Source organism: Mandrillus leucophaeus, unplaced genomic scaffold, assembly GCF_000951045.1.
Source record: "Mandrillus leucophaeus isolate KB7577 unplaced genomic scaffold, Mleu.le_1.0 Scaffold87, whole genome shotgun sequence".
Lineage (NCBI taxonomy): Eukaryota > Metazoa > Chordata > Mammalia > Primates > Cercopithecidae > Mandrillus > Mandrillus leucophaeus.
Genome location: NW_012109474.1, coordinates 683,472 through 709,394, shown reverse-complemented (window position 1 = coordinate 709,394; position 25,923 = coordinate 683,472). Strand labels below are relative to the sequence as shown.

Below are 25,923 nucleotides of genomic sequence, written 5' to 3'. Positions count from 1 at the left end.
GACGGAGTCTCCCTCTGTCGCCCAGACTGGAATGCAGTGGTGTGATCTTGGCTCACTGCAAGCTCCACCTCCTGGGTTCGTGCCATTCTCCTGCCTCAACCTCCCGAGTAGCTGGGACTACAGGTGCCTGCCACCACGGCTGGCTAATTTTTTTGTGTGTTTTTGTTTGTTTGTTTGTTTTTATATTTTTAGTAGAGACGGGGTTTCACCATGTTAGCCAGGATGGTCTCAATCTCCTGACATCGTGATCCGCCCACTTCAGCCTCCCAAAGTGTTGGGATTACAGGCGTGAGCCACTGCGCCTGGCTATTTTTGCTTTTGATATCAAGTTGATTTTTAAAGAAAATTAGAAGGGATAAAAAGGAGTGTTACATTTACTTACATATTTACCACTTTTGCTCCTTTTTGATGCTTTTTATTCCTTTAACTACAGGACATTTCCTTCAGTTGTTTTAGCACTATTTTGTAGAGACTCTCCTTTCTCCATTGATTTACATTGGCTCCTTTGTTGAAAATCAAGTGATAATATGTATGTGACCCTGACTTTGGGTCTTCTTTTAATCCAATTAAATGAATTTTTCATTTCAGATCATTTATTTTTTAGGTATATAATTTCCATTTTAAAGTTTTTGATAATTTATGTCCAGTTAATATGTAACATGGCCTGCTTTTGTTGACTGTTTTATCTCTTGATTATGGGTCATTCTTCCCCCCTCCATCTTTTAATATCTCTTGTTTTTTAATTGGATAGTGGGTGTTGTATATAAAATAATATTAGAGGCTAAAATAGATACACTGTCTTTGGAAAGACCAACTCTTTTCTCTCTCCAGTTGCTAAGTTGAAGAGCTGATTCTTTCCCTGCCCTTAGGATTTGAGTTGAAAAGGTGATAATTTGGTGCTTTAATATTACATCACTCAGGTTTCAGGGAGGGTCAGTTCCCTACCTTATCAGGACTTTCAGATATGAATATGGCAAGACTGCATATTCTCATTTCTTTCCAGCCTTGCCCAAGACTTCCTATGCTACTATATACTCAGCTAAAGACATGTATTGGAACCGACTGGTGAAGAGGAGCTCTGTGCTTACAGCTTCTTAGATTCCCGTCATCTGTGCATGGCCTTTTGAAATTTTAGTTGGCTTCTCCTTTGGCAAGCGCAGTCCTTTGCCTGTGTCCTGACTTGGCAGTTGCTGTCAGTAGTGAAAGTGATTACCATTCTGTTAACCAAGGAGGAGCTCATCCCTCTCTTTAAATTAGTTCATACGGACTTATTTGGATCTATATCTATATGATAACTTTAAAGAAAAATAGGATTTTTGTTTGTTTGTTTATCCACTATTTTCTTACTGCTATTTCAGAAGCAAAGATTTTCCCCAATCTTCTACATACAAAGTATAAGGGGAACTCTGTAGGAGTTTCTAATAAAAACAAAAGCAGCCTTTTTTCTCGTTATGAACAGAATTATGCTCATAGAAAATTTGGAAATATATAAAACCTAAGATGCTATCACATTGGGGATTAAGTTTTTTAAAACAAGAAATGAGAAAATGGTCATTCATGCATTATATATTTCATAAGCTGAATTTGACAATTATAATGTCTCACTTTGGCAGGGAAGCTTAATCTCTTATTTCTACCATTATTCTATGTCACATAAAAGTTAAACAGTGTTCTACACATGAGATTATGATACAACATTTCGAATTATACAACAAATGGATGTTCATTATAAAAAAATTAGACAGCATAGGCAAAACAGGAAAACTTAAGCATTACATATAATTGCATCTAGCAAAAAATTAAAATTTTAAAAGGTTCAACTTTTACCAGAAATTAAAAAAAAATGGTGTCACGAACCTATTAAAAAATAGCTAGAAAATGACAGAGAAATTCAGTAGAATGTCAGATTCTAGAGTTCCTGTTCTTGTTTACTACACTGTATCTCTAGCTGGTTTTAGGTGACATGGGGGATAAATGGGTGCTTTTGATACATATTGCCGAGGCTTAGAATATGACTAGTGATCTTATTTGGGATAAGGTTGAAGAAGCAACCCAGGATGATTCCCAGTTTTCTGGAAGGTTTGTGAACACTTGTGGTCTGTATTCAGTAAATTAGACTTTTTAAAACGTACATTTTTATTGTGTATGTTTAAGGTATATAACGTGATATTTGGTGTATGTCGTGAAGTGGTTATTGTAGTCAACTAAATCCATCATCTCACATAGTTACCTTTTTATGTGTGTGGTAAGAGTACCTAATATCGACTCAGTAAATTTCCAGTATACAACACAATATTGTAACTGTAGTCCTCAGGTTGTACATTAAATCTCTGGGCATATCTTACGTATCTGCTACTTTACACCCTTTGACCTATAATCCCCCAGTTTTCCCCCAACCTGTAATCACTATTTTATTATTTTTCTATGTATTTGGCTTAAAAAAAAAAACCCCACATATGAGATTATGTCATGTTTCTTATTCTGTGTCTACCTCATTTCCCTTAGCATAGTGTCTTCCAGATTCATCCATGCCAGAAGTGGTAGGATCTCCCTTTTTAAGGCAGAATAACATTCAATTGTGTGTGTAACCCACCATTTGTTTATTCGTTCTTCTGTTGATGGGACACTTGGGTTGTTTTCTGTATCTTTGCTATTGTGAATAAAAGCAGCAAGAGAAAAAGCAGTGTGCCACGTAACAAGGGAGTCTTCATTAGTCAGTCAGATTTTTCAGCAGAAAAGTTTGCAGACCAGGAGAGATGAGTGGTGTATTTAAAGTGCTGAAAGAATTAAAAAACAAAACTGAAATTAGCTGGATGTATTGGTATGCACCTGTGGTCCCAGCTACTCAGGAGGCTGAGGTGGGAAAATTGCCTGAGACTAGGAGGTGGAGATTGTAATAGTAAGCCAAGATTGTGCCACTGCCCTCCAACCTGGGTGACAGAGTGAGACCTCATTTAAAAAAAAAGTACCCCTGCCAACCGAGAATACTATAATCAGTAAAGCTGTCCTTCAAGAATGAAGGAGAAATAAGAAATTTCTCAGACAAACAAAAGCTGAGGGAGTTCATCAGTGCTGGTGTGGTGAGGATGGGGAGCAACAGGCACACTCATTTATTGCTGGTCAGAATGAAAAATGGTATAGCCACTTTGGAAGATAGTTTGGTGATTTCTTACAAAACTAACCATATTCTTACCATATGGTTTAGCAGTCTTACTTCTCCTTGGTATTTACCCAAATGAATTGAAAACTTAGGTCTACACAAATACCTGCAGGTGGATGTTCATAGTAGCTTTATTTATAATTTCCAAAACTTGGAAGCAACCAAGATGTCTTTAATAGGTGACTAGATAAATAAACTGATACATCCAAGTAATGTACAATAGGTCCTCAAGTAATGTCATTTCATTACAATGTTGATGATTGGGGAAATTTGGTTTTGTTGTAGTTATCTTGCTTAAGTCGGTTTCCAAAAAACCTATGGAAGATGTTAAATGAAGACTTACTATATATGACATTCTGGAGAAGGCAGAACTATGGAGACAGTAGAAAGATAAGTGGTTACTGAGGCTTTGTGGGAGGGAAAGAGGACTAGGTGGAGCACAGGGCATTTACAGGGCAGTAAAACTACTCTGATACTGTAAATGGATACACATCATTATACGTTTGTCAAAACCCAGAAAATGTATAACATAGTGAGCCCTAATGTAAATTATGGACTTTTGGTAATAATGTGGTGTAGGTTCATTATTATAACAAATGGACCATTGTGGTTTGCGGATGTTGATAGGGAATTTGGGGAAGCAGGGCAGGGGTCATGTGGAGCTCTTTGTACGAAACTTCTGTTCAGTTTTGCCGTGATCTTGAAACTACTCTAAAAAAATAGTATATTTTAAAAATTAAAACAATTTAATGTCACCTTGAAAGATATAACAGATTTTTTAAAAAAAATCCTGGGTATTTGCAAATAGATGACAAGTCTAAGAACTGATTTTTAAGTTTAAAAACTTACAAATCAAGAAGAAAAAGATAGTTAATAGAATTGGCTAAAAGAACAGGAATACACTATTTACAACAAAAACAAGAAATTAAAAAATTGCTCCCTTAAAACCTATCATATTGGCAGATGTCAACATGTAGTGACACAGTGTGAAGAAACACTAGCTTTTAAATTCTTGGTGAGATGAAACATTTTTGAGAGGGTATTTTGGTACTTATAAAAGTTTAACACATTTCATTTGACATTTGTTAATTTGTCAAAGGTTTGACAAATGTATCCCACAAATATCTGTAAATTTGTATGCGAAGATACATGCACAGGGATTTCTCTGGATGATTTAGCTGTAAGTAGACACTGCTAATTCACAGTGGATCTCAAATAGGATATTTATATTTCTCCTAAGTGGAAGGCCTGTGGTCGGCGAGGTTTCAGTAACAGCATTTATGTATGAATAATTCATAGGCTAATCATTAGTTACTTGCCTCTGGGTTTTTAAAAATTTTTTTTTAAAGGCTTCTATTAATTGCTAGCTTATTTTAAGTTTGTAAAATTTGTCTTTTTTGTAATCTGTAATTCTAACTTATCCCATCTGACTAAACACCTGTTAATTTAAATGATCCTACTGGTCATTTCTAAGTGTTTAATAGAGGAGTAAACAGTTAAAAGATATTAATAATTGTGCAGTTTCCTCCATTTCTAATAGTGGCTTTGTTTATTTTATATTGGCTTCAGGAAACAGCAGTGAATTTTAGCTTATTGTTCCAAATATATTTTGACCTTTCTTAGTTGTACCTGTTGTGACTTGCCAACAGATTTTTCAAACTGAGAAAAAAGGAGCATAATTATGTTGTGGAAGACTGTTCTGTCTTGTAAAAAATAAGCATCTCTTCTCTGTTTCTGATTCATTTATTTATCTAGGGCTGCTGTTTCACCTTTATTGCCTGGTATTTTATGTCATGGTTATAATGGTGTGTGGTAGGGAGGAGGTGTGTAAGACAGTCTGACCTATGTTACTCTTTTTTTTTTTTTCTCTTGAGACAGAGTCTCGCTCTGTTGCCCAGGCTGGAGTGCAGTGGGATATCCTCAGCTCACTGCAACCTCCACCTCCTGGATTCAAGCGATTCTTCTGCCTTAGCCTTCCGAGTAGCTGGGATTACAGGTGTGCACTACCACACCCGACTAAGTTTTGTGTTTTCAGTAGAGATGGGGTTTCACTGTGTTGGCCAGGCTGGTCTCAAACTCCTGACCTTGTGATCCACCCACCTCAGTCTCCCAAAGTGCTGGGATTACAGGCGTGAGCCACTGTGCCTGGCCTGACCTATCTTATTCTACAGTTATGCTCTTGGTATACATTTGAAGCTTGGGTCATGCTCTTTTAGGTAACTTTCCCTAAACGTGTAGAGAATGATGATCATAAAACATTTTTTATATTTTTAATAAGATTATTTAACAACGCTTACAGCAAATGTGTTTTAAAATTGAGTTGCATGGAATTGAGCAGACTAGTCGCACCTTGATTTTTCATCTGTTGTCTCTGGTGGTTCTTATTTTGTATATTTGTGCCCCCTTACTTTCTTGATTAGATTTAGCCTGTTTACCCAAAAGAGAAAACATCATTTTCTAAGAAAGTGTAAGTTACCGAAACTGACTCCAGAAAATAGAGCTATCTGAACAAGTCACCCTTCATAGAATAATGTCTCATAGTAAACCCTAGAAAGTTACTAACTATAAATAATTTCACAGAAGAATTCTACCAAACTTTTGAAGAATATGCTGTTATAATACTGTTTAAACCTTTTCAGAGGATAAAATTGCTAGATTGTAATAACATTGACCACAGAGCCTTACAAACATAGCACTCATGTAAATTTTCAGGCTCATATTGCTTGAGACTATTGATGCAAAAATCCTAAATAAGTATTTCATTGCTGTCAGCCTCAAAGCCAATGCCATGCTTAATGGGAAAAATGGTAGAAACATTACTCTAAAAGTCAAGAGTAAGATACCCACCGTCATCACTGTTTTATCCCAAAGTGTGACAGTAACCCAAAGATGATTGATAAATCATGTAGAAGGGGTTTTTTTTTTTAGTGCTACATGATCAAAATTAGGATTAAGAGTCATAAGACCAATGACTAAATATTTGTAACTCATACCATAAGAAGTCTTGTATCCCTAATATATATAAAGAGCTTTCGAATGATCAATAAGAAAATGATCAACATCACAGAAAAAAAAAAGAATAGGCTATTACAGAAAGGAAATACAGTGTAAACATGTGTAAAGCTACTCAAAATTAAAGCTGTACATGTGACCATGTTTTCCTCTAGAAGCAATAACACCACAGGCATCCCTTTACTATGTTCTGACTGGGAATGTAAACTGGTACAACCTTGATGAATGATAATTTTACCCAAATCTATCAAAATTGCAAGTGCACAAACCTTTCGACCTGGCAGTTTCTTTAAGAATGTATCCTTCAGATGTGATTGGAAGCATGCAGAATAGTCAAGATTAGTTATTGCAATCTTAAAGCGTTGGTTCTTGTAGCAAAAGATTGAAAATAGCCTGAATATCCATCAATATGGGATCCCAATGTTATATGACTAATAACACATTGTGAACAATCTGGTAGAATAATATAGAAGATCAAAAATGGTTACCACTTGTGTATGAAAAGAAAGGACACAGAACAAAAATGTATTTGCTTATGTGGTTCATAGAATATTTTGGAAAGATACCTAAGGAACTGTCAACATTAAGTATCTTTGGGAAGATGAACTGGTGGGCTGCAAGCCAAAACTGTTGCACGTTTTATACAGGAACCCTCCACCTTTTCTCCCACCCACCCCCCACAAATTAAATTTAAGCACTATATATCCTGAATTCTTGGTATTTAAATTATCTTTGTATTATTGTTGATAATTATTACCAGATAAAACCAGTTTTATGATTACTTGATCAGAAGTTCTGGAAATACTTCATTTATTTTTAAATTAAATCCTTTTGTTTTAGGCTCTCCAGCAGAACTATCTCCTACTACTCTTTCCCCTGTTAATCATAGCTTGGGTAAGTTGCAAATACGTTCCGCTCATCATGTTTATACTGTATCACCTACTTAATAATAAAAATCTTCTCTAGGAGTTATTTTTTATATATCGAAGAAAGGGATCCTAATGAATAACCAAACAATTATGTGTGTGGTTTACAATAGTGCTTTTTAAAAAGAATATTGATGCCATCCCTCAAAATTATTAAAAGTCTTTTCTGCTGACACACATAAGAAATAGGTATAATCTTTTTATTATTGAAATCGTATTCCTCATAGAAAATTATGTAACCTATTATGGCTAGATTTTTATGGTTATGTTTTATGATGTAGCAATTAACAGGTATGGTATTACATATATATACACATTGACATAAATATGTATATGTAGTATGGGGGTTATATATATATATGAGAGTGTGCGTGTATATGTACAAATGTGTATGTGTATGGTCCCTTCATAACCATGAGTTCAACCTACAGATTCAACCAACTGCAGACTGAAAATACTCGGGAAAAAATGAAAATAACAATATAACAATAAAAACTAATACAAATTTTGTTTATTTAATTTTATTTATTTTTTGAGACAGAGTCTCGCTCTGTTGCCCAGGCTAGAGTGCAGTGGCGCGATCTTGGCTCACTGCAACCTCTGTCTCCTGGGTTCAAGCAGTTCTCTGCCTCAGCCTCCTGAGTAGCTGGGACTACAGGTGCATGCTGCCACACCCAGCTAATTTTTGTATTTTTAGTAGAAACGGGGTTTCACTGTGTTGCCCAGGCTGGTCTGAAACTCCTGGCCTCAAACGATCCACCCACCTCGTCCTCTTAAAGTGCTGGGATTACAGACGTGAGCCACCGTGCTGGGCCCAAATTTTAAAATACAGTATAACAACTATTTGTATAGTATTTACATTGTTAGGTATTATAAGTAATCTAGAGATGATTTAAAGTATACAGGATGACGTGAATTTAAGTTACATGCAAATACTATGCCCTTTTATGTCAGGGACTTGAACATCTGAGGGTTTTTAGTTAGGAGGAGCCGGTCCTAGAACCAATCCCCTGCAAATGACAAGGGATGACTATATATACATTTCTGTATTACTATTATTATTTTTGCCCTCATTTTACCCTGCTATTTCACAATTTCTCTTGGGTTGTTATATGTTTGGAATTTATTTTACACAATTATGAGGTTTTTTCTTTTGCAGTATTCCTATGTTTTAGTCAAAATTGCAGAAGCTAAATACATAGTTTTCCAGTGAAATAAGTAGTCTTTTGACTCTATGGTCTGTTTCCACTTGCATGATCTTTGTGTGTTACTGCTTTCTGGTTCTCATGTGTGAGTGGATTTTCTCTTTTTGTAGCTAGGGTATCTCACCAAGAATTTGATGTTAAAATAGACAAATGTAAAAATATGTCATATTTTGTATCCTTTTATTATGTCTCTTTTTCTTTGTGTGGCTTTTGACTCGTTAATCTTTGCACCGGCTTTATCTTACCCCACGTTAGCTTTTTTATGTGCTTTAGAAATGCACCAAGTATGGCAAGTTGACTGACTTTGCCTATGATTGTTTTGTATTTGAACAGGAGCTAGACTAAAACTACTGGTAAAACAAAGAATCCAACAAAAAGTGATTTAATGACATGGGGGAAATTTGAAAAAATCTGGTATGATATATGAAACTGGAGTTTTGGGTGAAAAATATTGAAAATCTGGTATGATCTATGGAAACTGATTATGTCTACTTCCTGAGCTTTTGCCAGTGCAGGCTGGCAGAGAGCATGTAAAGATGATTATATTCAATCTAATTTTGGCTTGAATTGTTCACACATTTCTTCCTTTTATTTATTTTTTATTTTTATTTTTTTTCTTTTTCAGACTTACAGCCAGTTACTTACTCAGAACCTGCATTTTGGTGTTCAATAGCATATTATGAATTAAATCAGAGGGTTGGAGAAACCTTCCATGCATCACAACCCTCACTTACTGTAGATGGCTTTACAGATCCATCAAATTCAGAGAGGTTCTGCTTAGGTTTACTCTCCAATGTTAACCGAAATGCCACAGTAGAAATGACAAGAAGGCATATAGGTATGTTTTTTTTTTTTTTTTTTTTTCAGTTCCTTTATATAGCTTCCAGGTTTTTTCCCCTTTGGTGAGTTTATATATTAAATGAAATCTGCTTGCTGTTCATCTGAAATGAGATATCTAAAACAAGAACTGCGTTTAATATAGTTCAAAATATAATTCAGGGACATCTCAAAATGTGGTCTGGGGACTTCGGGTAGTCCCAGAAACCCTTTCAGCTAGTTTGTGAGGTCAAAGCTATTTTCACAGTAGCACTGAGATGCTGTTTGCCATTTTTACTCTCATTCTCTCATGAGTGCACAGTGGAGTATTCTAGAGCCTACATGCGTATGATTTTGCAGGAGATGAAATGTAGATTTGATAGTGAGACTCCAATTCTGTTACACTAGACATTAAAGAGATTTGCAAAAGGGTGAAATGTGGCCACTGTTTTTTTTTGCTTTGGAAATACAGTTGTTTTTCATAAACATTGTTTATGTTAATATGTAATGGATTTATTATTTGATTTTTAAATGAGTTTTTTAAATCTCAGTTTTTATATCTAATATGGTCATTTTCCATAATATTCACATAAACAAAAGCTCTTTGGGGTGCTCAGTATTTCCTTAACAATGAAGTGAAAAAGTGTGAGAGCCATTCATAATTGAACATCATTCTCATCACCTTAAAGTAACTTATTTTAACAATAGTTTGCTTCTGTTTTTTTTTCTGATTAACCATCACCTCCTGTGAGAAGTAATGCTGGTTATCAAAGGCTGATTTTGATACTGCAAAATGATAATGACTAGAAGATCTATTACTTGGTTCCATGTGGAAGTTCTCAAATCTTGCTTGATGTATAAATTTGGATAATCTTATTAAGATACCCAGTGGCACTGTAGGTGCTTTAACTAAAATAGTTAGTTTTTTGTTTTTGTGTCTTATTTGGGGTTCTGCAAAAAAATTTAATGGGTTTTTTCCTGCCCTATTCTCTTCTCCCTCCAAAGTTTTAGATTGCTGTCATTATTAGATTTTTTTTTAATTTTTGATTTCTAGTTTTATAGGTGATTTTGATAAGGGAATATAGCCTGAAAAATCTCTACTTTTGGACTTAATGTTTTTCCAATGACCACATGCATAACTATTTTACAAATATTCCATAGTCTTAACAGAACCAGCGTACCAGGTTCTGTATTTATTAAATCTGGAATGTTAGTTGTTTTATTAGTTTTCTTTGCTGTGTAACAAATTACCGCAAACTCAGTGGCCTGAAACACCAATTTTTTACCTCACAGTTTCTATGGGTCGGGAGTCCAGACATGGGTTAGGTGGTCTTTTCAAGGTTTAACAAGGCGAAGATTGAGATATTAGCTGGCCTGTGTTCTTATCTGGAGCTTGAGGTCCTCTTCTAAGCCCACATGGTTGTGGCAGAATTCAGCTCCTAGATGCCACCTGAATTCCTTGTCACGTGGTGCCATCCATCTTCAAAGTCAGCGATGGAGAATGCCTCTTGTGTTGAATGCTTCTCATGCTTTGCATCACTACCCTATGACAGTCTAGTCCCTTTTAAAGGATTGCCTGATTGAGTCAGGCCCACCAAATATAATCTCCCTTTCTTAAGGTTAACTGATCTGCTGCCTTAATTACATCTGAAAAATTCCTTAACAGCAGCACCTAGTGTTTGATTAATAGGGAATGTATGTGCATCTCAGGGCTGAGACTCTTAGGTGCCGTGTTAGAATTCTGCCTCTCACAATTTTTTTTTTTTAAATTCTTATATCTCATATTATTTTGCATCTGTGATCTATCATACTCTGAAAGAAGTATATTAAAAATCTCCCAGTAGAATTTTTTCTGGTTTCCACCGTAATATATAGTTTTCAAAATGGGAAATGACTCTTAACCTCTTGATGTTTTTGTATCTTTTTTCTTAATGTTAGTGGGATCTTTAAGAAAATACAGTTGTAACGAAGATATATTTCTCCAAACAGTGAATTCCTTCAAAAATTAACTCAATCTTTTACTTATTTTAAAATAATATAGATCATTTGTATGAAACTATTTTACTATCTGTGTACTTTTTCTACATTGTTTAAATACTTTTGATACACATGTATTTTAAAATCAATAAAACCTAGAATATTCTTGGAGAAATATATAGTATTCTTGGTGAAATAGTATTCTTGGAGAAATACACAGTAGTGTATTTAAAGTTAGACTTCAGAAAGACATTATCTGTGAAAAAGATCCTCGAAATACCTTATATCATTTTAGAATTTTCCCAAGAAAATGCTTCTAAAGTCACACGGAAATAGTAAATGTTACAAAACTAATCTCCTTTGTATTTTGTTTCAGGAAGAGGAGTGCGCTTATATTACATAGGTGGGGAAGTTTTTGCTGAGTGCCTAAGTGATAGTGCAATCTTTGTGCAGAGCCCCAATTGTAATCAGAGATACGGTTGGCACCCTGCAACAGTGTGTAAAATTCCACCAGGTATGCATTCAATAATGTAAATAAACCTATCATGTCAACTTGCTTAGTTTTTCTAGTTGCTAATTTTAGGAATTGGTGGATGATTGCATGCTCATATTCTAAAACTTGTAACCCTTTTAAAATTTTTAGTAGTGATACTCTTTTGACAGTTTCTTTTACCTTTTTTAATCATAGGCTGTAATCTGAAGATCTTCAACAACCAGGAATTTGCTGCTCTTCTGGCTCAGTCTGTTAATCAGGGTTTTGAAGCCGTCTACCAGCTAACTAGAATGTGCACCATAAGAATGAGTTTTGTGAAAGGGTGGGGAGCAGAATACCGGTATGAAATACATATTTGGTTCTTAAATTTCCACAATGTAATTATGTTTCATTCCGTTTTTGCATATTCTGGAGTTCATTTGTATCTATTTTCATTGAGGTTAGTGTCAGCTGATCTTTATGTAAAATAAAGTTGGAGGCCTCCAAATTAAAAACTATTGCAAATTACTGAGCTGCCATCATGGAAGATATCATTAAAACATGCACGGGCATGCATTTTAAGATAATGCAGAGTGTTAAATACCATAAAAGGGGTGTATATGAAGAGTTATGTTAGTTTATGGAAGGAGATATGTTTGCACACAGTGCTCAAGAAAAACTTGATGGCACGGGATCCAGTTGTAAAAGATGTGTTGGATTTCAATAGTCATAAATGTGGTGGACAGAGTTGGGAAGTGATAGTCTTGAGGATAGCATAGCAATTCAGTTTGGAGAATAGAAAAAATAAGGCTGGACAAATAAATTAAGACAAACTGAATGTAGGTTAAGAGGAGGAACTTCATTCAGAAATAGGAGGAATACTTGCTAATGTGACAGGCATTGTGCTGTTTTAAGTGTAGTATCTAAAAATTACTATTTCTGTTGTCAATTCATTCTTTGTAAGGTTGAAATATATGAAATTGCCATCCTTGCAGGTAACAAATGGTTCAAACTAATACTTATTTGTAAATAGGCATAGAAAGCTGGTAATTTACCCAAGGTTACATTATAAGTGGTTGAGATGGGATTGGAAGATAGTTCTCCTGGACTCTTAACCTCTTCTATAAGGATAGTAGTAACAATTATATATTTAAGTTTTACAAAAACTAATTTGTCATCAGTGGATAAAATAGATTATTGATAAACAGTAGACTGGATTTCACATCAAAGAGAGGGAAGACTTCTTTACTGTATTTAAGAGTAGGAATTAAGTAAAATAAAATACTTAGTCTTCAATTTGTATTGCTTTCTCCATATGCTTGCTTAAGAAATCTTCATGTAATATAGTGATTGTATTCCTGCTGCTTCTGGCAATTTGGTCTCTTCCAAATTGATTTGTTTTGAACTTGGTTGTCTAACTTAAGTTTTGTCAGAAATCTGACTTTGAGAGTGAGGTGTACTTGTTGAATACATTTTAAAATATATGTTATGTATTTATATCAAAATGAAGACTTGTCACTAATTTTTCTGAGTTATATTGGTAGAGTCATTTTATGATTTTGCTATAGTTCTGTTTTGATTATTACCCTTTTGAGATGTTGTTACCTGTAGAGAATGGTGAATGCCGTTTTCTTAAAGCTTTAGACTTGAGTTGATAGCAAAATTGGATTTAAATTATATTGTCTAATAAGATTTCAGGTCAGACTTTTTTCTTCAAAAGGTTAGAATAAGGCAAAATATGATAGGAATTTAGTGGAAATAAGAGTGAATTACAGAGAGAATTCCATGTGTATCTATAGATCTTCTGCTAAGAGCAGTTTTACTTGGTAAAGGTACTGCCCTTCTTCATTCACTGTGGACTCTGCTATTCTTTAACTCAGAGATAAAGTAAAATCTGTAATTACAGAAGCAGTAGTATGCAGTATGTTTTTGTGAGTCTTGGGAGTCAGGTACATCTGACTTTGGAAGATCAAGTGGTTTCCTCTAACATTTACAAATCAAAGTGGCAAATACCCATGTATCTGTGGATATGTGGGTAGCTACCAGGGACTTACTGTTTTTAATCATTCTGGAGCTGAGGAAATAGACTTAATATTTAGGTTTCTAAAACTATGTTTTTTAAATTTCTTTAATGCCATCTTGGTTGTTAGCTTAAAAATTAGGAAATGTAGTAAACAGGGAATTTAGATGTATGAAGAATTCATATTTAATCAAGAAATATATCTGTGTGGCAGCCTTTTTAAACCTACTCCCCTTGAGTGACCTGGATTATGACTTATTCCTGAAAGGGAAGTGGGACAGGGGAGAAAAGGGCAGCCAGGACCATTGTTAAGCCACCTACCACAGTGGGTGGGTCACTAGAACTGACACCCTTGGGGAAACTTTGGGAAATAGTAAACAGTCTACAGAATTATCCTCCCCAGGGGAACAGAACTGCGGGGCATGTAAATGTCAATTTCTGTTTCCTTGGTTGAGGGCTGCTCCTGGGGATGTTAATTTCCTGGCACCTCTAGCCTTTTTTGGTATATCAGAGAAGTTCCTGGGCACAGAAATGAAGATACCTGCATTTGGAAGTTGCCTAGAGCACACTGAAAAATCTGAAGGGTATAGTGGGGCACTGATGCCATCTGCCTCAGAAAATGACATCCTTGGAAGTACAGTTTTAAATTATATTGAACATGTGTTGCTTGGAGATGAAGAGTTGATAATGGGCTTTTCTTATATTTGAAGGGCTGTTAGTTTATAGAAGCAAGTGGATTTATTGACTTATTCTGTATAGCAAATAAGATGGAACTAAAATCAATGGATGGAAGTGACAGGATGTGTTTGAATAATTTGTAATTCCCATAGAGTTGCCACTTTTGTTGAAGCACTATGAACAGCCCGAATGGTGTTGCTAAGAGGGATGTTCATTGGCGTTGGCAGGGAAAGTTGAATTCCAGCTTTTAACACTCTGTGGTATGGGTTTAGCTTGGGCCAAAATTTTGTTTTTGCTTTGGTATACTTTTATTTAGATTCCATTTGATGTTTGAGTATCTACTATTCTGTGGTTGTTTTGATAAGTACAGTGACTGTATGTCTTCGTTTGCTTGGACAATCCTTAGTCACGCCTCTCCTTTTGGCCTGTTTTTTTTTTTTTTTTTTTTTTATCCCTCAAGACGAAGTCTCGCTCTGTCTCCAGGCTAAAGTGCAGTGGCATGATCTCGGCTCACTGCAGCCTCTGCCTCCTGGGTTCAAGTGACTGTCCTGTCTCAGCCGCCTGAGTAGCTGGGACTACAGGCACGCGCCACCACGCCCAGCTAATTTTTGTATTTTTAGTAAAGACGGGATTTCACCATGTTGGCCAGGATGGTCCTAGTCTCTTGACCTTGTGATCCGCCCGCCTCGTCCTCCCAAAGTGCTTTGATTACAGTTGTGAGCCACCACGTCTGGCCCTGGCCTGATATTAATAGTATCTACATTCTCTCTCAGGTGTTCCATTTTGGATGATGGTGAATAATAAGATCACCTTATTAATTTTAGTTTGATGAGAAAAAAATGTTCTTGTAAATCACTTCTAAAACAAGATCATCAGAAGTACTTTGAGGATCAGCCATTTTTTGAAATAATCGTGTCCAAAATTATATACACAACCTTTTAATTTCTCTAAATTTTTAATGCAGTGTACCTAAACATAGCCATTTTCCCTGCCTGTGGACTTGAATTTCATAACCATTTTCCTGTATTCTTTTAAACAGAAGGCAGACGGTAACAAGTACTCCTTGCTGGATTGAACTTCATCTGAATGGACCTCTACAGTGGTTGGACAAAGTATTAACTCAGATGGGATCCCCTTCAGTGCGTTGCTCAAGCATGTCATAAAGCTTCACCAATCAAGTCCCATGAAAAGACTTAATGTAACAACTCTTCTGTCATAGTATTGTGTGTGGTCCCTATGGACTGTTTACTATCCAAAAGTTCAAGAGAGAAAACAGCACTTGAGGTCTCATCAATTAAAGCACCTTGTGGAATCTGTTTCCTATATTTGAATATTAGATGGGAAAATTAGTGTCTAGAAATACTCTCCCATTAAAGAGGAAGAGAAGATTTTAAAGACTTAATGATGTCTTATTGGGCATAAAATTGAGTGTCCCAAAGGTTTATTAATAACAGTAGTAGTTATGTGTACAGGTAATGTATCATGATCCAGTATCACAGTATTGTGCTGTTTATATACATTTTTAGTTTGCATAGATGAGGTGTGTGTGCGCTGCTTCTTGATCTAGGCAAACCTTTATAAAGTTACAGTACCTAATCTGTTATTCCCACTTCTCTGTTATTTTTGTGTGTCTTTTTTAATATATAATATATATCAAGATTTTCAAATTATTTAGAAGCAGATTTTCCTTGTAGAAAAACTAATTTTTCTGCCTTTTACCAAAAATAAACTCTTGGGGGAAGAAAAGTGGATTAACTTTTGAAATCCTTGACCTTAATGTGTTCAGTGGGGCTTAAACAGTCATTCTTTTTGTGTTTTTTGTTTGTTTGTTTGTTTTTAACTGCTAAATCTTATTATGAGGAAACCATACTGAAAACCTTTCCAAGCCTCTTTTTTCCATTCCCATTTTTATCCTCATAATCAAAACAGGATAGCATGACATCATCACCAGTAATAGTTGCACTGATACTGCTGGCACCAGTTAATTCTGGGGTACAGTAAGAATTCATATGGAGAAAGTCCCTTTGTCTTATGCCCAAGTTTCAACAGGAATAATTGACTTGTGTAATCTAGCAGCCTGTTGATTTATCCTTCCACCTCATAAAAAATGCATAGGTGGCAGTATAATTATTTTCAGGGATATGCTGGAATTACTTCCATATACATATCCCTTTTTTAAAAAGCGAATCTTTAAATACCCATTTTTCAAAAGGTATTTTAAAATATTTCAACAGCAGATCTTCTGCTCTTCAAGTAGCTTGATTTGGTTTAGTTACCAGATTGTATTATGAAATGGACGTTTTGTAAATGTAATTGTTTCTGCAAAATACCTAGAAAAGTGATGCAGAGGTACGATCAGCAGATACGGGCCATCTGTTTTTAAAGTATGTTGTATTCAATTTATAAATTGATTGTTATTCTACACATAATTATGAATTCAGAATTTTAAAAATTGGGGGAAAAGCCATTTATTTAGCAAGTTTTTTAGCTTATAAGTTACCTGCAGTCTGAGCTGTCCTTAACTGATCCTGGTTTTGTGGTTGACCATATTTCATACTCTGTAGTGAGAGGAGATTTCCGAAACTCGGTTGGTAGTTCATTCTGCAGCAAATAATTATGACATCTAATATTGACTCATTGCAGTTTAAACATTTCTTTTTGTTTGCATCTTAGTAGAAATGGAAAATAACCACTCCTGGTCGTCTTTTCATAAATTTTCATATTTTTGAAGCTATCTTTGGTAATTGTTCTTTGAAATCATATTCACCTATCTCTACAGGTATCATTTTTCAATACTTTCAACATTTGGTGGTTTTCTATCGTGTACTCCCCATTTTCCTATATTTGTGTGTATGTGTATGTATTTATGTAAATTTGGTATAGTAATTTTTTATTCTTTCAACAAATATTTATTGTTCACCTGTTTGTACCAGGAACTTTCTTAGTCTTTGGGTAAAGGTGAACAAGACAACTACAGTTCCTGCCTTTGCTGAGACAGCAGTTACACTAACCCTTAATCATCCTACTTGTCTATGAAGGAGATAAACAGGGTACTGTACTGGAGAATAACAGATGGGATGCTTCAGGTAGGACATCAAGGAAAGCCTCTAAGGAAAGGATACATGAGCTAATACCTGACATTGAAGAACCTAGCCAAGTGATGAGCCAGGGGAGGCAAGCATTCCTGGCAAAGAAAATACCTTCAAATGCAAAAAGGTTCACACTAAAGGAAACTCGTGATTAGGTATTAATGCTTTATACAGAAACCTCTATAAATCCAAACTTGAAGATCAGAATGATTCTATAGTTTATAATATTTTGAAGGTGGCCTTATTTTGTGATCTGCTTCATATCATTCTCACTAGTATATCTTCTTCCTCAACCTTTGCTGTAAAAATTGCATTTGTACCACATACTACTTAATTTAACAAGCTTTTGTTGTGTAAACTCTCACTATTTTAGTGCCCTGCTGCTTGCTCCTAGACTTCGTGCTGTCCAGTAATTATGTCTTCTACTACCCATCTTGTGAGCAGAGTAAATATCCTAGGTAATACCACTATCAGGCCTGTAGGAGATACTCAGTGGAGCCTCTGCCCTTCTTTTACTTACTTGGGAACTTGTAATAGTGTTAGGGATCAGTTGTAGGGGCAGAAAACAACTCTGAAAGTGGCAGAAGGTCCTGATCTTGGCGGTTACTCTTGCATTACTATGTTAAGTGAAGCCGTGCCTACATGCTATTTCAATAGTGGAGCACATCTCTACAGTTCTGGTGCGATTTTTCTATACAGTGTGAAATTGGGACTCTTTGAAAACACCTATTGAGCAGTTACACCTGTCGAGCAGTGTACTTCATGGTCGTAATTACATTTGTGTGAATATGTTTAATGTTTTTTAATGAGATGATGTTTTTTGTATTTTATCTACTGTGGCCTAAGTTTTTTTGTTTTCTGCCCCTCCCCCACATTTATAAGTGTGGTTTTCATTTTTCTAAGTGATAGAATCTCCTCTTTGTTGAAATTGTGTCTTTATTTAAATTTGCAACATTACTTAGGATTTGTTCTTCACAGTACTGATAATTTTCTAGGTGTGATGACCTCAGAACTGAATGAGTATGCTTTCTATCACATTTTTAAGATGAGCAGTAGTTTTTCCAGTAGGTTCCACAGAGACACCTTGGGGGCTGGCTTAGGGGAGGCTGTTGGAGTTCCCATTGACTTTGGTCTAGCCAGTGGCATCTTTATTCTGTATTGAAGTACTGCATGGGGTTTCTTTTGGAAAGAGTTTCATTGCTTTAAAAAGAAGCTCAGAAAGTCTTTATAGCCACTGGTTGAGATTAGAAAATATAATTGGATTTAGGCCTACCTTCTGGAATACCACTGATTGTGCTCTTTTTATCCTACTTTAACGAAGCTTTCATGATTAGATTTGAGCTATATCGGTTATACTGATGATACCTTATAATACACATTCAGTCAGTAAACATTTATTGATGCCTGTTGTTTGCCCAGCCACTGTGGTAGATATTGAATAATAAAAAGATGACTAGGATGGGGCCCTGACCCTTGAGCTGTGCTTGGTCTTGTAGAGGTTATGTTTTTTCCCTCAGGACCTGTCACTGCCAGAAGGACTACCTAATTTTTCTTGAAAGTTAAAGGTTTTACAAATTGTTTAATACCTAGTTGTATTTTTTACCTTAAGCCACATTCAGTTTTGCTTGATTTGTCTGTCTTTTAAACACTGTCAAACGCTTTCCCTTTTGTTAAAATTATTTTAATTTCACTTTTTTCGTGCCCTTGTCAGTTTAAAACTAAGACTTTGAAGATAAAACAAACATGAATTTTAGTCTCTTGCTAGTTGAAATCAAATAGAAGAGAATATATACGCCACTGGATTCTCTACCTCTTCCAAAAGCTTCCCATATATACCTTTAAGATCCTTCTCTTTTTTCTTTAACTACTAAATATTTTCAGCATTTATTCAGCGTTGGATACCCTCTTAGTCTGGGGGGGGTGGGGGTAGGTTTATGGTGGGATATAAAGTAACACAAGACAACCTTCACTGTACTTAAAATATGTCTTCATGTACAGTCTTTGCTTTAAAAGCTGAACATTCCAATTTGCGCCCTCCATCCCAAGCCCCTGCCCACCAAGTATCTCTTTAGATATCTAATCTGTGTACACGAACAATGAATGACTTTTTTTCTTACTCTGATCTAAGGCATTGATATTTAGACATATCAAACATTTCTTCCTTTCATGTACTTTGCTAAATCTATTAATTACCTGAATTTTATTCTTCCTTTCCTCCTGACATTACACATCCAGGTAGTACTTGCTGGTTACCCTCTTTCTTGTTAGCCATGTTTTTATCTGTATATATCAGAATGTTTCTCTCCTTTGAATTTATTAACAAAAAAGGAACGTGCTTTTCATACCTAGAGTCCTAATTTCTTCATCATGAAGATTGCTTTTCAAATTGATTCAATCATTTTAATTTTACAGATGGCTCAAAAATTCTGTTCAGTAAATGTCTTTGTGACTGGCAAATGGCATAAATTATGTTTAAGATTACGAACTTGTCTGACAGTCGTAGCCAATGTTTTCCCTACGATGCCAAATTTCCATCTTGGGGCATGTTGGATTGTTGTATTTAAGACAATCAGGAATAATGATAGTGTGTGGTCTTCAGAGGTAGTCAGAATCCTGCTATTGAGTTCTTTTTATATCTTCCTTTTCAATTTTTTATTACCATTTTGTTTGTTTAGACTACACTTTGTATGTGGGGATTGAGGGGCAAATTATCTCTTGGAGTGGAATTCCTGTGTTTTGAGCCTTAGAACCAGGAAATATGAGCTATACTAGATAGCCTCATGAGAGCATTTATGATAAGAACTTATCTCGTGTGTTCATGTAATTTTTTGAGTAGGAATTGTTTTATCTTGGATATTGTAGCTAACTATATATAGCAGAACTGCCTCAGTCTTTTTAAGTATGAAATGTGTATGTATGAATTTATATATATGTATACATTCATAGACAAACTAACAGTTGGGGTCATTCTAACAGTGTTAAAACAATTGTTCCATTGTTTGAATCTCAGATCTTGGTAAAATGTTCTTAATTTGTCTGTATACATTTTCCTTTCATGGGCAGACCATCGGAATACATTAATTTTCTTAATCTGCCATTTGGCAGTTCAGTTAGTATACCATTTTTTGGCAACTTGGTGACAGAATCACAGCCAGAATTCGTTATCATCAAAGAAAGCTCTGTCATATACCCCGTTACTAAATTATTATACATCCAGCGGACTCTGGGATGTACTAAATTAGGGTTAACTTTGTTGTTTTTGTTGATAATACTAGATTGCTGCCTCTTTAATTCTTCCTCTGGTGTAAGTTTGTTGCTTAAGTTACCCTGGGAAATACTACTACAAGACCAAATTTTTCTGTATTTGACAGCCTGATTGAAGGTGATTCAGAGCTTTGCTCAACATAAATGGATTTTCCAAGATTCTCTGGGCCATCTTTGACCCACAGATGATCTCGCTGGAGTATATTAACTTGACTTCAGTGTCAGTTGGTTTGGTGCCATGAGATCCATAATGGACCCAGAACTTCACTGTTGCTTAGATGTTAAGAGTCCCTTGGAGGAATAATGCCATTGATGATGGGGGTCAGAAAGGTATATTAACTCAACATTAAGAGGGCTTTTAGATTTTTCTTCAAAAAATTTTCAAGAAAAATACTCTTTTACCCTCCAAAAAGTAACAGCTCTTAGTTGCTCCAAAATATGCTCTTTGATTTACTTCTTATTTTTAATTAAAGATGGTAATTTATTGAACAATGAAATCCGTAATATATTGATTTAAGGACAAAAGTGAAGTTTTAGAATTGTAAAAATACTTAAATATTATATATTTTCCATTTCATAATTGTTTTCCTTTCTCTGTGGCTTTGAAGTTTTTGACTATTTTACAATGTTAATCACTAGGTAACTTGCCATATTTCTGATTCTGTATTAAGTTCTACCCTTTATAATGCTGTTATTTTAAAGTTGGTTTTTAGCATTTGTCTGTAGCAATAGAAATTTTACTAAGTCTTTGTTCTTCCAGTAAGGTTTTTCTTTTCTCAGTAAGTCCCTAAGAAAACATTTGTTTGCCACTCTTACTATTTCCAGTGTTGAATTGTTCAAGCTGAAACAAAATTTGGTGAGAAACAATAGGGTCCTTTTCTGGTGAATATAGGTTCCTGCTTTAAGAATGTGGAAATCCATTCCTTTATATAACTGATATACAGACAGATTAATTAAAATTGTGAGAAATAATTCACACGTAACAAGTAGGTAACATGCATGAGTTTTGAATTTTTTAAAAAACCTTTAACTGTTTGACAAAATGCAGAACCCAAATTAGTACTTTCTTAGACCAGTTTAACCTCACGCCTCATTTTTGCTTTTCCAACCCTGACTTTAAAGGCATACTTGTATCTTTTTATTAGTGATAGTGAAGCTGTGCCACTAACCTTTTATACAAAAGAGTAAAGAAAGAAAAACTACAGAGATTAAGATGAAAACAGTTCTGCAGTTGTTGAACTAGATCACAGCATTGTAGGCAGAATAAAAAATGTTCATATCTGAGAATATTACTTTCACCATCTTTTCCCAAGGCCAGACCTCCTGGTGGAGCACAGTTAAAAGTAACATTCTGGGCCTTTGTAATCAGAGGGCTGTCTCTCCAGCTGGCAGTCTTTGTTTCAGTATATAATGCAAGACTGTGGAAAACAGTTGGCATAGAATATTTTCACCTAAAAAAAAAAAAAGACATACAAAACTGGATTAATTGCAAAAAGAGAATACAGTAAAATACTATAGAACCGGACAAAGCTAGAAGAACCTTTAGAAGATATGTCTGAAAACAGGTTTCAAGAGTGAGCTTTTATACACTGCTCACTAATTTGCTTGATTACTGCCAACTCTTCTTAAAGTTAACACCTTTAAGTAAGGTATTTCTGGACTTCCTAGCCTTTTAGCAAGCTTGGAGGAACTAGCCATTAGCTAGTGATGTAAAAATATTTTGGGGACTGATGCCCTTAAAGGTAGCCTCATGCCCTTGAAAGTTCTTACCTTTTCTCTAGTGATATTAAGGAAAGAGTGAGTATGTGCCTGGGACTGAGGGTTTCCCTAGATGTGGTACTTTTCAGTGCTAAACCCCAGCAAGTCCCAGGCACACCTGAAGGAGTTGACCACCTTAGGTGTTCTCGTGATTTACCCTCACTTCCTTATGTTGTCATAGTTGCTTCTAAGCTCAGCTGCACTATGGCTGTCAACATTTCTGATACTTATTGGCACTTACTACTGTGAATGGAACATGAGATTTATAACACAGGTAATCGCTGAAGGTACCAGCATGGTGGTGAGACTCACACTTCGTGATCCAGCAAAGGTAACTGATGTTTTAATGAAACAGAGAAGAGGCCAACTAGATAGTAAGTTCTTCTGAACCTATGTGTATATGTAAGTACAAATCATGTGTCCTTACGGGGTTAAACTTAATCTGAAATTTACATTTTTCATAGTAAAAGGAAACCAATTGTAGTTGCAGATTTCTTGTGAGGAAATACATGGCCTTTGATGCTCTGGCGTCTACTGCATTTCCCAGTCTGTCCTGCTCAAGAAGCCAGAATGTGGTGGTGTATTTCTCCGTGAATGTTGTGTTGAAATGATTAAATGCATCAGCCAATGGCAAGTGAAGGAATTGGGTGTCCTGATGCAGACTGAGCAGTTTCTCTCAATTCTAGCCTCATACTCATAAGGTGCTTACCAGCTAGAACACTGAGCACGTGAGGTGAGATTTTTTTCTCTGATGGCATTAATTTTGTAACGCAATATGATGGATGCAGACCCTGTTCCTTGTTTCCCTCTGATAGTCCTCAGTGGCTGCATCCTTGGTGCACTGTGATGGAGATATTAAATATGTTCTTTGTAAGCTTTTGTTCTATTATTGTCAAAAGTATAATGTGGTTCCTTTTTTATTTTTATTAAACAATGAGCTGAGGCTTTATTACAGCTGGTTTTCAAGTTAAGATTGTTGAATACTGCTGTCCTTCCCCCACCTACACCAAATATTTTAGTCTATTTAAAGTACAGAAAAAGTTCTGCTTAAGAAAACATTGCTGACATGTCCTGTGATTTCTGGTCAGTTTTTATATATATTTGTGTGCATCATCTGTATGTGCTTTCACTTTTTACCTTGTTTGCTCTTACCTGTGTTAACAGCCCTGTCACCGTTGAAAGGTGGACAGTTTTCCTAGCATTAAAAGAAAGCCATTTGAGTTATTTACCATGTTACTATGGGACTAATTTTTAATTGTTCTAATTTTTATTTAAACTGATCTTTTTTTATATGGGATTACATTTTGGTGTTCACTCTCTAAATTATATGGAAACCAAAAAAAGTGTATTTCACATATGGACGTTATGATTTTAAGAGTGCATGTTTTTGTTTTTTTAATTTGGTGTTATGTAAAAGATTATCCTATCCCCCTGGCAGATAAATTTATACTACTTAATATTGCCCCATAACAGGCACACACCACACACTGCACAGTGCTATTTATACATTTTTATTTATTTTAGAGTTTGCCTATGCCACATTAGTGCTCTAACACATAAGATCTATGCTGTAAACAAAAACATCTTCAGAGTTGAAATTTGCTAAAATATATTTTTAACAAAATAACATTTTTAAGGCTCCATTGAAAAATACTAGATAAGATATAATCTCATATAATCATATGAAATAATTTTAAAAATGAGAAATATTTAGGTCAGCCACTCTTCCTCTGTGCCTTGCAAGAATTCAGTTCTGTGGATGAATCAGTATTTTTCTGGTTAGCAGACTGTTTTCTGCAAACCATTTTAAACATGCTTTAGTATGCAACAAAAAGGGACCTCAAATGCTAAAATACACTATTCCGCATGGCATTGGATAGCCCTGGGACTGGTACAGTTTTATCAACACTTTTTTATTACGAGGAAACCCAAGAAGATTTACTATAATTGCTACCACCTGCCACTATATAAACAATCTAAAAGGGACCTCCCAACATTGAACAACAACACTGAGGGATGACTAGAGGAGATCCTTCTACATTGTCACCTCACCCTTGCATTGCCTGCCAGTGCTTAGCTTGAAGTAGTGACACTAATCTGTATCAGGAGATTTTTCTAATGGCCCTAGCATCCATAATTCCACGTGTTCATCAAGTGGCTGAAGAGTATGAGAGAAGTATTAAGGTCTGTGTTTGGGCTGTCTCCCCACTTGGCATATTTTTTCCCACTTCAAAATAGATTGAAAGCCTCTTAGTGCAGGAAGCAGGCATATCAGTATCAAACTGATGTCATCCAATGCAATTATTGTAAGCTCCAGGTTTGTCTAAGTTTGGATGAAGAATGTGTTCATGAACATGTTTGCAACGTACAGTTATCTAGCTTCCCCTTTGACAGAGTCACCCTTTTCATCAAAATATACAGTAAGCCCAACCTAAAAATTACAAGTTTACAAATATAGGAATAGAAAAACCCAAAAAGCTAATTTGCACATAAAAATTATCTTCTGCTGCTATAAATGGGTATGGAAATATTTGTAGAATTGGTTTAACTGATTTTGTAAAACAAATGTCATGCTATTTTGCCATAGTGAGACATGCAGTAATTCTTAAAATCACATTAATGGAAGGCAAGAACGTTGAATCAGACATAGCAGATAACAGGTTCAGTGATAAATGAACAATAAACTAAGCAAGCTCTTTAGGAAGCTACATGAGAACAGAATGTATTACTGTGCCCCAGTCCAAGCTGCATGACTTTATTGGTTATAGAATAAATGGAATTTGAGATGGAGATTTGCCAGTTTTTACAGTCTGTCTTCAATAGTTTTGTTGGCTGCCTCTGCACCTTTCTAAGTGTTACGTGAAAATAAAATTACTTAAGTTCTAAAGTAGTTTAGGAAGGAGATGTGATGACAAGAAAAAGAAGTTAACTTCTGAACAGTTTGGTCCAGGAAGAAGATGGGCAGGGTACAGTTTAAGCCCCGGGTTGAAGAATACATTCAATTTGGAGAGATGGAGAAGACCTTTGAAGAAGGTCAAAAGGAGATCTTGGAACAGAACTCTCACTTGTGTGTCTCGATATGCATGAAAACTGGACAGTATTATTGAGCTACTGCTTACATGGTGAGCAGAAAATCGATAACCACAAGCTGGGTAGGTTCTGCTATGAAGCCCACATACAATCACAAGGCCTAGATAGCTTGGAGTTAAAAGCCAAGGATAGCCGTATAGTTTGGGTTTCATAGTTTACAGTGAGATTGTGCTACTGAGCAGTCATTTTGGGGGCAGTGGTTCTGAGATTACAAGCCATAACCCAGCCAAGAATGGGCTACAAGTGGAATGAGGATGAGGAAGTTGCTGCATATACACCCTAGTGTGTGTGTGTGTGTCTGTATGTGTGTGTGTGTCTGTATGTGTGTGTGTGTGTATGTGTATTAAGTGAAACGTAGTTAACTTTTTTGCTCACAGCCAAAGATTATTCATCTAGAGAAGCCATTGGAATTTTAGCAGAGTTTTGTGTGTATGTGGATTTTTCTGATAAGTAGTA

The 25,923-nt window shown here is 35.6% G+C and overlaps 1 protein-coding gene across 3 annotated transcripts in view; it reads left to right on the top strand.

The window, feature by feature from the left end:
* Positions 1-19,148, top strand: part of SMAD2 (SMAD family member 2) — an 85,307-nt gene extending 66,159 nt beyond the window's left edge. For 2 of the 3 annotated variants that reach the window (XM_011968984.1, XM_011968986.1), the window contains 5 exons: positions 7,013-7,066; positions 8,929-9,141; positions 11,473-11,610; positions 11,785-11,929; positions 15,306-19,148. In XM_011968984.1, coding sequence (XP_011824374.1) covers positions 7,013-7,066; positions 8,929-9,141; positions 11,473-11,610; positions 11,785-11,929; positions 15,306-15,429 — 674 coding nt within the window. In that variant the 3' untranslated portion in view covers positions 15,430-19,148. Of the gene's footprint in view, positions 1-7,012; positions 7,067-8,928; positions 9,142-11,472; positions 11,611-11,784; positions 12,079-15,305 lie in introns of those variants that run through there. The other variant, XM_011968985.1, reaches the window with a different exon arrangement.
* The last annotated feature ends 6,775 nt before the right edge of the window (positions 19,149-25,923 follow it).